The 14,402-nt window shown below is 37.6% G+C and overlaps 1 protein-coding gene across 5 annotated transcripts in view; it reads right to left on the minus strand.

Moving 5' to 3' along the window:
* The window catches only part of SPATA6 (spermatogenesis associated 6), a 138,745-nt gene that overhangs the window by 97,547 nt on the left and 26,796 nt on the right, over positions 1-14,402 (minus strand). For all 5 annotated transcript variants that reach the window (XM_058552359.1, XM_058552357.1, XM_058552355.1 and 2 more), the window contains exons 4-5: positions 4,363-4,404; positions 3,187-3,311 (exon numbers count right to left, since the gene is read on the minus strand). In XM_058552359.1, coding sequence (XP_058408342.1) covers positions 3,187-3,311; positions 4,363-4,404 — 167 coding nt within the window. The remainder of the gene's footprint in view (positions 1-3,186; positions 3,312-4,362; positions 4,405-14,402) is intronic.

Below are 14,402 nucleotides of genomic sequence, written 5' to 3' on the forward strand. Positions count from 1 at the left end.
GTCCATTTGTTTGGAGTAGAAAGTTTCTTTTACGTCTCCGAGGGAATCCCCGAACCTCTCACAACACAGCACCAGGATTAATCCCAGATGTGATTTAAATCCTTGCCACAGTGATGGGCTCAGGAGGACAGCCTAAGACTCAGACAAACATCTATGGAGAATCACACGAATTCTGAGGAAGGGTGCACTGCCGCCGGCCAGGACAACAACTACTGATTGGAGTGTTCTGTCCATTCACATTTATATATAATTGATATGATTGGACTCACATCTGCCATTTTGTTGTTCAGTTTATATATGCGCCGTGTCTTTTTACTCTTCTGTTCTTTCCAGGGATCTCACCTGTGTATGCATAGCTTGGTGGTTTCCAACGAACCTGTAAGGGTTCCATTACACTCTCTGTTGATTACTATGTGTGGGTTGGGGAATGCACGCAAAGATACAGCCAGATCTCTAGTCTCTATTGGCTTTCACTTTTTGCTGGGCTCTCACTGTCTCCCCTGCATACGCATAGTTTCACAGTCAGCCAGGAATGGGTGGGGAGATAATTTCAGCCCTTATATTGCTCCCTTACTTCCAAGATCTCCCTGTCAACTTTCGGGCAGGTAAGCTGCTCACTCTAATTAGAACCGCAATCGGCCTAGGAAAGCTGTGGGGTTTCCTCATCTACTTCCATCTGAATCCACCACGATTAGCTGTCAAAGCCACACTATTTGTCCCTATGATTCTGACACCAATTCCAATATGTGGGTTTTCCAACACCACCAAGCAATTTTCTGCGACACCAACTGGGTGTCCTACAATTTAACTCAGTTCTGACACTATCTACCTGGTGGTAGCATCAGATCCCACAGGTTAAGGGCTCAGTCCCACAAGAATGTCCCCACCCCACTTCAGATGTCAATTGCAAGTCCAAGTTGTCACCTATGCTTCTGACCAATCGGCTATAAATGGGAGGTTCCCACAACTACCTCCTCGGGTTCAATTAATTGACTAGAGTGGCTCATACAACTCAGGAAAACAGTTTACTCACTATTTACCAGTTTATTATAAAAGGATATGATACAGATGGAAGAAATTTGTAGGGCAAAGTATGTGGGAAGGGGCACGAAGTTTCTATGCCCTCTTTGGGCACGCCAATCTCCCAGCACCTACCTCCACGAGTTCACCAATCTGGAAATTCTCTGAACCCAGTCCTTTTGGGTTTTTACGGAGGCTTCATACATAGGCATGGTTGATTAATCATTGGCCATTGGTAACTGAACTCAATCTCCAGTCCCTCTAGCCTTCTCAAAGGTCAAGGTGAGGCTGAAAGTTCTAATTCTCTAATCACAAGGTTGGTTCTCCTGAAAACCAGCCCCCATCCTTAGGTTACCTTAGGGGCTTTCCAAAAGTCGCCTCATTAATACAACAAAAGACACCTTTATTGTCCCCACCACTTAGGAAATTCCAAGGTTTTAGGAGCTCTGTGCCAGAATGGGGATGAGGACCAAATATATATATTTCTTCTTATAAATCACAATATCACAGTCCCATTGCCCAAAATTGATTCTGACCCCTCTGGTAGCAAAGCTACTGAGTTTTCTGCCCAGCTCTAGGCCTGGTGAAGCTACAATTCTCACTGGCCACACAGGGCATAGAAGCTTTCCAGGCAAGAAGGCCACATACTTCCACCTTTTCACCCAAAACTTCGGCAGTTATTCAAGCATAAACACTCTTAATTTGTCTTGTCTTAATTGCCTTAATTGCCAGTCAGTTTCCAGTGTCCTGAAACTATTGTTTATGACAGTCTTATCTAGTTTTGTACTTGTTTTGTGTGGAGAGAGGAACTGTCAATCTCTCCATACCATCATTACCAGAAGTCCCACTGTTTATATATATATATTTTTGCAACAAGATGTTAGCTCAGGGCCAATCTTCCTCACCAAAAAAAAAATTAAAAAAAAAAGACCATAATTTTAAAATCAGATTTTTTTTCACTGCAGGTTTCTAGACAGTTGCTGAAACACTCTTTGAAGACTTTTATAGTATAGAAGGTGGCTAATGGACACTGAAAATATCCAAAAGGAGATATACTTTCATTGATTTGCTAGTTAGTCAATTTTTATACTTTCAGCAAGCTACAGTTTCTTTTTCCTAGGACAGAACATATCACAAACTTAGACCTACAAGAGGAATTACTTAGTTCACCATATTGACTTATATATCTCCTCAGTTTCCTTACTTAGACTACTCTAAGACTTTATAAGTTGGTAAAAAAAAAAAGTTTGTCCAAATTATTTCAACCTAGACATCTTTTGCTTTTTTCTTCTTTGCAACAGCAGAGGCGTAAGAAGTTTCTCTAAGTGGAAGACATTTTCAGGGATAAAAATATTTTGAAATCATCCAAGGAAAGTTGAAGGAATTTGGAGGAAAAGATGGGAGAGTTGGCTGTCACAATGCGGCTTTCACTTTTAGATGTATGAATATATATTTCCATTACATGAATAATTAATCCATCTAAACTCCTACTAATGGACATTTCAATTATTTCCATGTTTCACTATTATGAACAATGCTACAAATGAACATTCCTAAGAGGGCTCTTAGTATACCAGAGAGAATATTTCTCCAAGATACATACTTAGAAGGTCACAGGCTATGAGAATCTTTGCCTTTACCAGATAATTCTGAACTGTGATTGTTCTGATTTACATGGCATATAAGAGTTTCCACTTTTTCACACTTTCGATATGGTCATACGTATTAAATTTTACCAATCTTATGGCTACAAAAATGAAATCATATTGTTTTAATTTGGATTTTGCTACAGGCTGATGAGATTGAGCACCTTTTCAAATATTTATTGGTCATTCTTCTGAGAGAAAAATAAAAGCATGAGAAGAAAGACAGAGAGACAGACAGTGATGGTGGGGAGGGGGAGAAGCGGGAGAAGGAAAGGAGAGAAATCTGAAGTATACAAGGCAAAATAACACATTAATTTTGGATGAAAGATGCATGGGTTTTGTTACATTATTTTCATTTAGATTTCGTATGTTTAAGACAACATCATAATTTCATAAAACAATTATGTTTTGAACCAAATTAAACTTTGAATTAGTTCAGATTTCAAATTTGAGGGCTGTGTGGTGGTTTTTGACAACAATCTTGCATCACAAATTGATTCAGAAAATAGTAAGCACTTACTCGAAGGCCAGAAATCCTCCTCATGGTAACCTGGCGGTTTGAATCATGGTGTCCAGAAATCTGGTTTGGACCCGGGAACATGAAATCTCGTGTATTTTCTTCATATGTAGATAGTGTTTCGCCCACTACAAGAAAGATATCCTATGATTCAAATTATAACAAAACATTCTACTTAGAAATAAAACCATCAAGTATAATATATAAAATGCCTGATGCCTTAGTGAAATACCTGCTTCAGGGTCATGTTTTTTTTCTATGAAAGGAAAATTAAAATAAGGTTATGTTAAATGGATTAACACATTTCCTTATTCAGAAATGCAGTACATATCACCAATTCTCTCTCCCCTTTTTGTAGATTTAGGGAGTACCTATGAGTTCCTAGAAAAAAAAAAATGTCCTTATAAACATATCAAGTTGGCATGGCATTTACACATCTAAAACTTTACCATCCCCTCAAATTTTTTCTATATTCCCTTCTTGTCTACCTGCCATTATAAGATATTAGGTTACATGTTGAAAAATATGTAGGCATTTTCTAGAATTTGTGATTATCTGAATTAGGTATGTATGTAATATTCAAAATTTTTCAGATTACTAGTTTTCAATAAAATACAGATTTCCATTTTACACATAAAATAACTAATTGATTAAGATAGATTTCTCCTATAATCACAGAAATCAATAACAGAAATAAAACTATCCTCTATATTTTAACTACCTATCCCAGAGATTTGATATGTTTACTAAACAGGTAAGGTTTTATTCCCCTTCATTCCTAATAACAGTCAACACACAAAAACAAAGATAATTAACTAGTTTATCAACAAAAGTATATAGTTTGAGACTAATCACAAAAACTTAAAAGTCAATTTTTATGAATGTCACAAAATATGCTGGGATAATATCAGGTTATTTTCCACTTTCAATTATCGCTATTTATTCAACTTTAGAACAATGTGTTCAAATACAATTTATGTCAATCTTGCTGAATACATACTTTTGGTCTATTGATATTTTACACATAGTGGATCAATACTAGAAACTCAAGTTCTAGTTCTTAAATTGTTTCCAAATTGTTCTTAATTTGGAAAGAAGGGAGGAAAAGGATATTTTTAAAAAGTATTTCACTAGAATGGGTTCACACACCAATTACCTTATCAAAATATAATACAATACCTGGTGGAACTAGCTGAATCAACTCAAACAAGGCTGTATCACCTGAAAGTTTAAAAAAATATTTCCTTAAATAAATAAATAATAAACAAAAATTTGTTAGTTTACCACAGAAGTATCTAAAAGCCAAATAATTACTAGGTAGACTACATATATGTTTATATCTTAGTACATTTACTGTGTATATATATATTTTTAGGTTGATGTGTCTCATAGATTTACCAATCTACAGTAGGGATCAATCCTTCAATCTCTTTGGGTTTTTTTCTAATTTTTTTTTAAGACTTTTTTTTTTTTTAGAGCAGTTTTAGGTTTACAACAAAATTGAGAGGGAGGTACAGAGATTTCCTATATATCTCCAGCCCCCACATATGTATAGCCTCCCCACTTATCAACACCATTCACAGGAATGCTATGTTTTTTACCAAGGATGAACCTATATTGACACATCATAATCACCCAAAGTCCATAGTTTACCTTAGAGTTCACTCTTAGTGACGTACATTCTGTGGATTCCGACAAATGTATAACGACATGTCTCCATCATTATGATATCATACGTGGTGTTTTCATCGTCCTGAAAGTCATCTGTGCTCTGCCTGTTCATCTCTCCTCTCCCCTCCAATTCTCCCTTCACCCCATAACTGCTGATCTTTTTATTGTCTCCATAGCTTTGCCTTTTCCAGAATGTCATCTAGTTGAAATCATACGTTATGTAGCCTTTTCAGATCGGCTTCTTTCACTTAGTAGTATGCATTTAAGATTGGCAAAATGATCACCACAATACCATCCATCACCACATATAGTTACAAATTTTTTTTTTCTGGTGATTAAAACTTTTAAGATTTACTCTCTTAGCAACTTTCAAATATAGAACACAATATTATTAACTATATCCACCATGCTGAACATTTCGTCCCCACGACTTATTTGTTTTATAGCTGGAAGTTTGTACTTTTTAACCCCTTCTACCTATTTTGCCAACCCCCACCCCCTCTGCCTCTGGCAACCACTAATCTGTTCTCTGCATCTATGAGCTTGGTTTTGTGGGGTGTTTTTTTGATTTCACATATAAGTGAGATCATATAGTATTTGTCTGATTTATTGCACTTAGCATTATGCCCTCAAGGTCCATCCATGTGGCCACAAATGGCAAAATTTCCTTCTTTTTATGGCTGAATAATATTCTATTGTGTATATATACTACATTTTCTTTATTCATTCATCCATCAATAGATATTTTGGTTGCTTCCATATCTTGGCTATTGTAAATATTGTAAATGCTGCAATGAACATGGAGGTGCATATATCTTTTCAAGTTAGTGTTTTCATTTTCTTTGGATAAATACCCAGAAGTGGAATTGCTGGATCATACGGTAGCTCTATTTTTAATTTTTTGAGGAATCTCCATACTGTTTTCCATAGTGTCTGTAACAATTTATATTCCCACCAACAGTGCACAATGGTTTCCCTTTCTCCACATCCTCACCAACAATTGTTATTTCTGGGCCGGCCCCGTGGCTTAGCGGTTAAGTGCGCGCGCTCCGCTGCTGGCGGCCCGGGGTTCAGATCCCGGGCGTGCACTGACGCACTGCTTCTCTGGCCATGCTGAGCCCGCATCCCACATACAGCAACTAGAAGGATGTGCAGCTATGACATACAACTATCTACTGGGGCTTTGGGGGAAAAAAATAAATAAATAAAAAATTAAAAAAAAACAAAACAAAAGAAAGATGTAATAATTAACTATGCAACATCAGCCCAATAATAGATACTTAGAATAATGAAACAGACATGATGGGGGGAAACAGGGGGATGGCAGAGTACAGAGAGACAGGATGAGAGTAGAAAAGATATTAATGGGGAACAGATCTCTGCTTCTGATAATGGCAATTTACAAAACGCAGATCCATCACCCCACTAAGAAGACTAAAAAAATCTGGTCAAATTATTTTTTAAAATCTGCTTGAAGGCACAGAGAAGCTAATAAGGCAGTGAAGCATTACAGGGCCAAGATCTGGGAGAAGAACGGAAAGATAGGGAGATGAGCCAGACATTGGAGCTGCTTTCTCCCTAAGGGCATCTGCTAATTTCAGAAAAGACAACTAAAGGACTGAAACTTAGCTGAGATTTTGACAATGTCACAGACCTAGAAGCAAAATATAACTGCAGGGTCTACTAAGAAGGGGAAGCCTTCATAAATTCTCCATACTTTGGATAGGGCACCTAAAAGACAACATCATAGGAATAAGGATGAACTGTAAATAACCTGGTCTCAGGAGGAGGAAGAGGAGGAGGAGAAGTAGTCGTCGTCCTCACTGGAATGGAAACAGCAGGTACAGGTGACAGCAGGGGTAGTGCAAGAAAACAGGCAGATTAAGAGTCTGGGCTACATACTGAGACTTTACTACAACTTGTCCCTCCAAAAGGTTCTAAAAACAGTGGTAACCTAGCTTATAGCCTCTAGGAGAAAGATATGAATGACTTTTCTTCTGAATATGACCAGTTGAAGGGAAAAGACAGAAAAAGATGCTGACAGAATAAGTTTCCCAATAAAATGGCCCAGAGAAATCACCCTACAATAAAGCCCATACTGACAATCTCCATCCAGGAGGAACCCCCAACAAACTCAGTAATCAGTAGTGCCAGGCACCTCTGGCACATAACTTCCAAAAGCATTTTAGTCTTCTACTACTAAATAGAACAAATGGTCAATAATTTGACAATATCCTCTAATACGAAAGACAGAAGCAAAAACACAAAACAGAAAATAAAAGCAGAGGCAGCAGAGTTTTCAAGTCTCCCCATATCCTCCCATAAAAACAGACACAGCAATTACACAGCAAACCCAAAAACCTACCGCAGACAACATTTACAATAAATTAAAGCGACAAGATATCCCCACAAACCCCAAAATAAAGCAGATGTTGATAAACCACTAACAACCACAAAAACCTGCACAGTATCAGCATCTAATGCAGGAGGAAGCAGAAGGAAGTAAGAGGGTATCTAAAAGACCTGGGAAGAAAACCTCAAAATAGCCAACAGGTACTCACCAGGAAGCACAGTAAGTCATTTGAGAAAAGCAGCTGAAAGTGGGAGGGGGGCTGCCCATGCCAGTAACAGGTGAGTTCAAAAGATCTCCAGCAAGGTTTGAAGAAGGAAGAGTTATCTGGTAGCCTGTGAGAATTACAGAAACTGACCCCCCAGGGTTCCCAATCAGGATAGAGCCCAAGAAACTAGGAGAAGCTACTGTATCAAATAGAATACAAATTAAACAGGATTAAAAAAAATAGAAAGAAAGAGAAAACCCAGGAAAAAAAATGCACTAACAAAAGTGGAACAGAACAGAGGCAGAAAATCCCAGAAAGCAAGCTGTCATACTTGGAACACTACACAAAGAGCCCGGTGAAGCTAAAAAGTTATCCTGAATCACACTTTCTCCTAAAAGTTCAGGAAAAAACTAAATTCAATTAAGAATGAGCAAAGAAAAGGACCAAGGTAAAAAATATACTAAGTTCCTATTTAAAAGAATAAGTAAAAGAAAAAAATTCCTACAATAAAAGCAGCCAAAAAGACACAATCACAAAATAAACCAAAACTAAAATTTACTACTTGAAAATTAAGAAAGTAATACAAGATATTGAAGAACTACATCAATCAAAATTAGAAAAACACAGAAGAGAGACGGTATAACTCAGGAAAGAAGTAGAAATAGAGGAGGAAGTCATTTCAGAAATGAAGATTAAACTAAAATAAAGACAAAAGCAAATAAACACAACAGATAATACCTTAAAAGAAACAGAAGACAAAAAAGGGGATTTTTTAATCAATAAGAAACAAAAAAAGATTTTAAAATATGAGAGAAAATAACAAATATTAAACAGGAAAAAAGATCCAACATACTATAATAGTAGACCCTGATGAAGAAAACTAAGGCAAAGGAAGAAAATAAATACGAAATAGTACAGTTGAGGAAACTTTGCCAGAATGAAAAAAGATTAGAAACTACAAATGAAAGAGAACACATTGTACCTACGAATACCAAGCCACAAAAAACAACTTCAGGACAAATTCTAGTAAAATTACTAGATTTTAAAGATAAATAAAAAATATTTTAGGCATCTAGGCAAAAAAACCAAACCTGTAAGTGAAAGAGCAAACTTTGAGAAAATGATTAAAAATCTAAAATAACTATAAAACTAAACAAAGGAGAGAAAATAATTATTAATTCAAGTGAAAACAAAAAGTCTTCTAGGAAAAGTAACATACTATATATACCACACGGTTCAGCTATAAATACTTCTTACATAAACATAACAATATAAACCAAAATTGTGATATGACTGTATTGAAGACAGAAAGACAGAAAATGGGCATGTATATGTTTTAAGGGCAGGGAGAGAATGTACCAAAAGTATTTAAATCTTCATTTTCCACATGGGAAAGAAGAGATAATGTCTAAAATTGAAAAATCAAAATGTTTCAAGTGCAATATAATTATATTAGAGATATAGAAAAAAAATTTTTTTTAATGAAAAGTTGTCCCTAGGGGAGTGAGAAATAATGAAGGAGAGGGATGTTATAGGACTGTTGTCTTTTGTAATAACCTTTGTAGATTATATATAAGTCTGATATGAAGAAACACAACATAATTCTATAACTGATTAAAAATAATATAATTTTGATATAAGCAAAAAACAAATTTAAAAGGTAAGACACTAATATTTACATATAATTACACATATGTGTGTGTGTGTTTGCATATATGTATGTATGTGGTCTGAGAGCAAGTCCTACAGAATAATAAAATTAACTTCTACTGAAAAAACTTTTCCTAGTTTCTATAAACAATTTTCTATTCCTTTATATTTAAAACGTATACTTTGGCAAAAATACTTCAGGAAGAAAGACCGTAAATTATTAAAGTAAAAGCTTTATTAAAGAACAAATGCTGCTAGAAACAAAATAATAAGTTAATGTAAATTATACCTAGTGGAATATATAGTATAATTAACCTCATTTTACAGTTGCCCTTTATCTTATAACTAAATAATTACAATTTTCCTCCTTCCTCTGTAAAAATTCTCATTTTCACATGTACTTTTACTGTGAGTTACAAAGCATATGCACTACAACACTCCAAAATCCTAGTCACATATAGCAAATCAAAAGCTACAGTAAGTGCCTTAAGGGAGAGTGCCAGAATGCTGCCAACCCTCTGCACCAGCAAGAACAATTGCTGTCATAATTTCCTCTAGATGGTTATTTACCTGCCCTAACTACAAAGGTGAGTTGGTTGGAATGTATTTGCCATTGTGGATTTACAATACAAATCCTGTGTGCTACAAGCTCTCCTGAGGATGGAGGCAGGGATACTCTCATTCATAGATTCATAGACTTTGAAGGATTTATTTTCAGCCTTCCAATATTCTCCTAACAGCATTTTAAATACCCCAGACACCAGGTAAGCACTAATTCCCAGAAGCTGAAAAGTAGGGGCTCTTATGAAAATGCTATTTTTCCCTACAGGCAAGAGAAAGCAATAGGGACACCCAGGAATCTACTGCAATAGAAAGATCATATCTTCTCTTTATCCAAATGCTGAAGGGAATGAAGCCAAAGCAGCTATTATATCACAAACTTTCAAATACAAAATACATTTCCTAATCAAAGGATTATAACACTACAAACAGGTATCTCTAAATAGGATAGCTCCAACAGTCATAAAAACAGTAATGAGAGGCACTTATATGATTCGTTTATGATATTTTATTTAACTCCCTGGATATCAAATACCTAGTACGTGCCAGGTATTGCCATATGCACTAGAGACACAGCAGTGAACACACAGGAAGTCTCTGTTGCTATGAAACTTCATTCTAATGAGACAGAAAATAAATAATATGTCAGTGCTAAGAAGAAAGGCAGGAGGACCATTTGTCCCTATTTGCCCTGAGCAGGACTCTTTTTATACCTGTTGTCTTGGTGGAAATATTAAAAGCACACTCTTTCACTCTCAAAATATCCCGGTGTAGAACTTTAGAACTCTAAAGAAAATAGGATAGATAGAGATTGAGATATTGACCAAAAAGGAGTGCTATTTTAGATGCATTGGTAAGTAAACGTCTCTTAGTATGAAGATAAACATGAGCAGTAAGTGGGAAAAAGTGAGGGAGCAAGCAATATGTGTATCTGTAGGAAGATCTTTTCAGGCAGCATATTTGTGGCAGTATACTGTGAGAAAGAGAGAGGGAGGGACAGGGAGGGAGAAGTAGAGAAAGGGAGAGAGGCTGTAGAAGAGAATCTGTAAACCTTCATTGAGAAAGGATGGAAATCTACAATTTCAATAGAGAAATCTATGAAGTAGAAATCTTTTCATTCTCTTTCTTGCCTAAAAACAGTTCCCAGGGTATAGCTTTAGCCATAACTAATTTAATTCTGGTGGATTCCAGGATTAAAGCCATTTTCCTAAAGAGAATGCCTTCTCTATGAATTTAAAATTGCCCTATTATGGCTTTTAATATCACTGGCAGTTAATATCATTTTATATATCATATATATTTCCCCAGAACCTTAGGTGATTCTGGGCCTCAGAAGTTTCCTTCAGCGGTACAGATATGATATGAAAGGAAACTGTTAAGTTCCCCAATAATAAGAATAGTAATAATAATACCACCACCAATAATAATAAACAAGGGACAGTTTAAGGATTTACTGTGTACCAAGGACTGCTTTAAGTACTTTATCTGCAGTTACTCAAGGATCCACCCATTTATCAGACTGTCCACTTAAGGGGGTCCTCAGATCTCCTTGAGCATTTGGACCATGCTCAATTTGCTATTAGATAACATATTTTTAATGAATGAATTTTGGATTTAAGAAGACAGACAAGCATACATTAGTTTTGTATGTTACGCAATGGGAAATGATATATGTGACTCACAATTCCATAGGAGAATAGGTAAGTGAAAATTCTGGAAGAGTCTACATTGGTTCAATGTTTCCTTACTTGAAATGCTTCTCTTTGCTTCCATTGACATAAAACCTGCTTTACTTCTTTGGGCTCAATTTTACATTTTATTTAAAGGAGATGTTTCCACCATTTCTACCACCACTCTTTGTTTAAGTTCAAAGGCTCAGCACTACAGAGGATCACTGTAGGGACATCTATGAGCTGTCTCCACAGCTTTCCCCTCCTTTCCCCTTCCATTACAGATCTACACGGCTGACACACGCACCACCTGACCTAAAGGTAGAACATGTGTAAGCTACGCCAAGAGCATACTACATCCCCCATGCTACTGTGATTAGAATAAATCTCAAGACTTGATGAAAATTATGAAACACAGACCTCTTATTCTTAAGAATACGGTAGGAAGGTGTGAGGCCTGAAACTGCTGCAATTTCGCTACCATGAACTTTACTACCATAACGAGGTTAAGATCCAGGAAGATACAACAATTATAAATGTATAAACAATTAGAACACAATCTCAAAATAAATATATCCATCTGGGTCCAAGTAGGAGAGAGAAACCACACAGGGAAAGTTTAATATAAAGAACTATTAACTATGGGGCTGGCCCGGTGGCACAAGCGGTTAAGTGTGCGCGCTCTGCTGCAGCGGCCCAAGGTTCACAGCTTCGGATCCCGGGCGCGCACCGACGGACCGCTTGGCAAGTCACGCTGTGGTGGCATACCATATAAAGCGGAGGAAGATGGGCATGGATGTTAGCCCAGGGCCAGTCTTCCTCAGCAAAAAGAGGATTAGCAGATGTTAGCTCAGGGCCGATCTTCCTCACAAAAAAAAAACAAACTATTAACTATAGTGGGAGTTAAAGTAACTCAGGATTGTCTAGGACTACGTAAAGAGAACTTAAAAATAGAGGAACAGGGCTGGCCCTGTGGTTTAGCGGTTAGGTGCACGCGCTCGGCTACTGGCAGCCTGGTTTCGGATCCCGGGCTCACACCGACGCACCGCTTCTCCGGCCATGCTGAGGCCGCATCCCACATACAGCAACTGGAAGGATGTGCTGCTATGACATACAACTATCTACTGGGGTTTTGGGGAAAAAAAAAAAATAAAGGAAGAGCAGATAGGAGCAGCTATTACTCCTAGGGCTCAGACAGACCACTTAGGAAGTGCTCTCCCCAAGCTCTCCTCCCCAGTACTGAGATCTAGAACTTGTTACAGAGGGTACAGCCTTGGCTCACTGAATGAGAAAAAAGTTGCTCTCACGCCATGCCAGTAGAACTTACTGGAAATGTGCCTAAGGAACTTGTCAGAAATCATCCTGCTAGGGTGCCAGGAAAGCTCTTCACAGGTAGGTTTCACCACAGGCGCCTCACTACAAAACCATGCTAAAGGGGACAGCTAGGGAAGCTGCCATTGGCCACCAGGTACTGCAGTACCTGGGCACCACAGCAGCCGCAAGGCCTGCAGAAGTCTGGTGTTGGCAAAGCCAGGTGCAATGCAGGAGCCTGCCAAGCTAGCACACCAGCACCTGGAGGCAAAACCCTTTTCCTCTGCAATGTCACTCCAGGGCCCTCTCCTGCACAAAATTCAGCGCCAGCTGGAACGAAAAAAATACTTAAAGGGCCCAGATCAGTTTCCACAGAGCAGGCAAGAAGATTGAATTTGGAACTGAGGGGTAATAAATCAATAACCAGCACATTATATGAAGCAAAAACTGATATAAATGAAAGCAGAAACAGAAAATTCAATAATTATAGTTGGAGATTCAAAAGCCCTTCTTTCTATAATTGATAAAACAACCAGACTTCCCCTACTCCTCAAGAAATAAAATCAGCAAGAATTTAGAAGACTTGAACATTATGAACCAACTTGACCTAAATGATAGAAATACATTGATACAGAATAATTGAACCAACAACAGCAAAATACACATTCTTTTCAAGTGCATTTGGAATATTCTCAAGTATAAACCTTAGGATAGGCCATAAACAAGTCTCTATAAATTTAAAAGGATTGAAATCCTATAAATTATGTTCTCTCACCACAACAGAATTAAGTTAGGAATCAACATTAAAAAGAAATACATGAAATCCCAAAATATTTGGAAACAAAAGAACATATTTCAAAGGAATCCAAAGATCAAAGAAGAAATCACACAAAAAAGTTAGACAACACCTTGAAATTAATGGAAACAAAAAATAACATCAAAATTTAAGAAATACAGGGGCCGACCCTGTGGTGTAGCAGTTAAGTGTGCGCGCTCCACTGCTGGCGGCCCGGGGTTCGGATCCCGGGCGCACACCGATGCACTGCTTGTCAGGCCATGCTGTGGTGGCGTCCCATATAAAGTGGAGGAAGATGGGCACAGATGTTAGCTCAGGGCCAGTCTTCCTCAGAAAAAAGAGGAGGATTGGCATGGATGTTAGCTCAGGGCTGATCTTCCTCACCAAAAAAAAAAAAAAATTTAAGAAATACAGCAAAATTAGTATGTGGAAAGAAACTTATAGCTTTAAAATGCTTTAAAAGCAGAAATATCTAAAATTAAGCATCTCAGCTTCCATCTTAAGAAGCTAGAGGGCTGGCCCCGTGGCTTAGCAGTTAAGTGCGCACGCTCCGCTACTGGCGGCCCGGGTTCGGATCCCAGCGGCAACGACGCACCGCTTCTCTGGCCATGTTGAGGCCGCATCCCACATACAGCAACTAGAAGGATGTGCAACTATGACATACAACTATCTACTGGGGCTTTGGGGAAATAAAGGAGGAGGACTGGCAGTGGATGTTAGCTCAGAGCCGGTCTTCCTCGGCAAAAAGAGGAGGATTAGCATGGATGTTACCTCAGGGCTGATCTTCCTCAGACACACACACACACACACACACACACAAAAGAAGCTAGAAAAGGAAGAGCAAATCATGCACATTAGGTAGAAGAAAGGAATAATAAAGATCAAAATGAAAATCAATGAAATAGAAAATAGAAAAAAAATCACTGAAATAAAAAATTGGTTCTTCAAAAATATCAACAAAATTGATAAACGTTTAGGCTAAACCATACAAGGAAAAAAGGG

This window comes from Diceros bicornis, chromosome 13, assembly GCF_020826845.1.
Source record: "Diceros bicornis minor isolate mBicDic1 chromosome 13, mDicBic1.mat.cur, whole genome shotgun sequence".
Classification (NCBI taxonomy): Eukaryota; Metazoa; Chordata; class Mammalia; order Perissodactyla; family Rhinocerotidae; genus Diceros; species Diceros bicornis.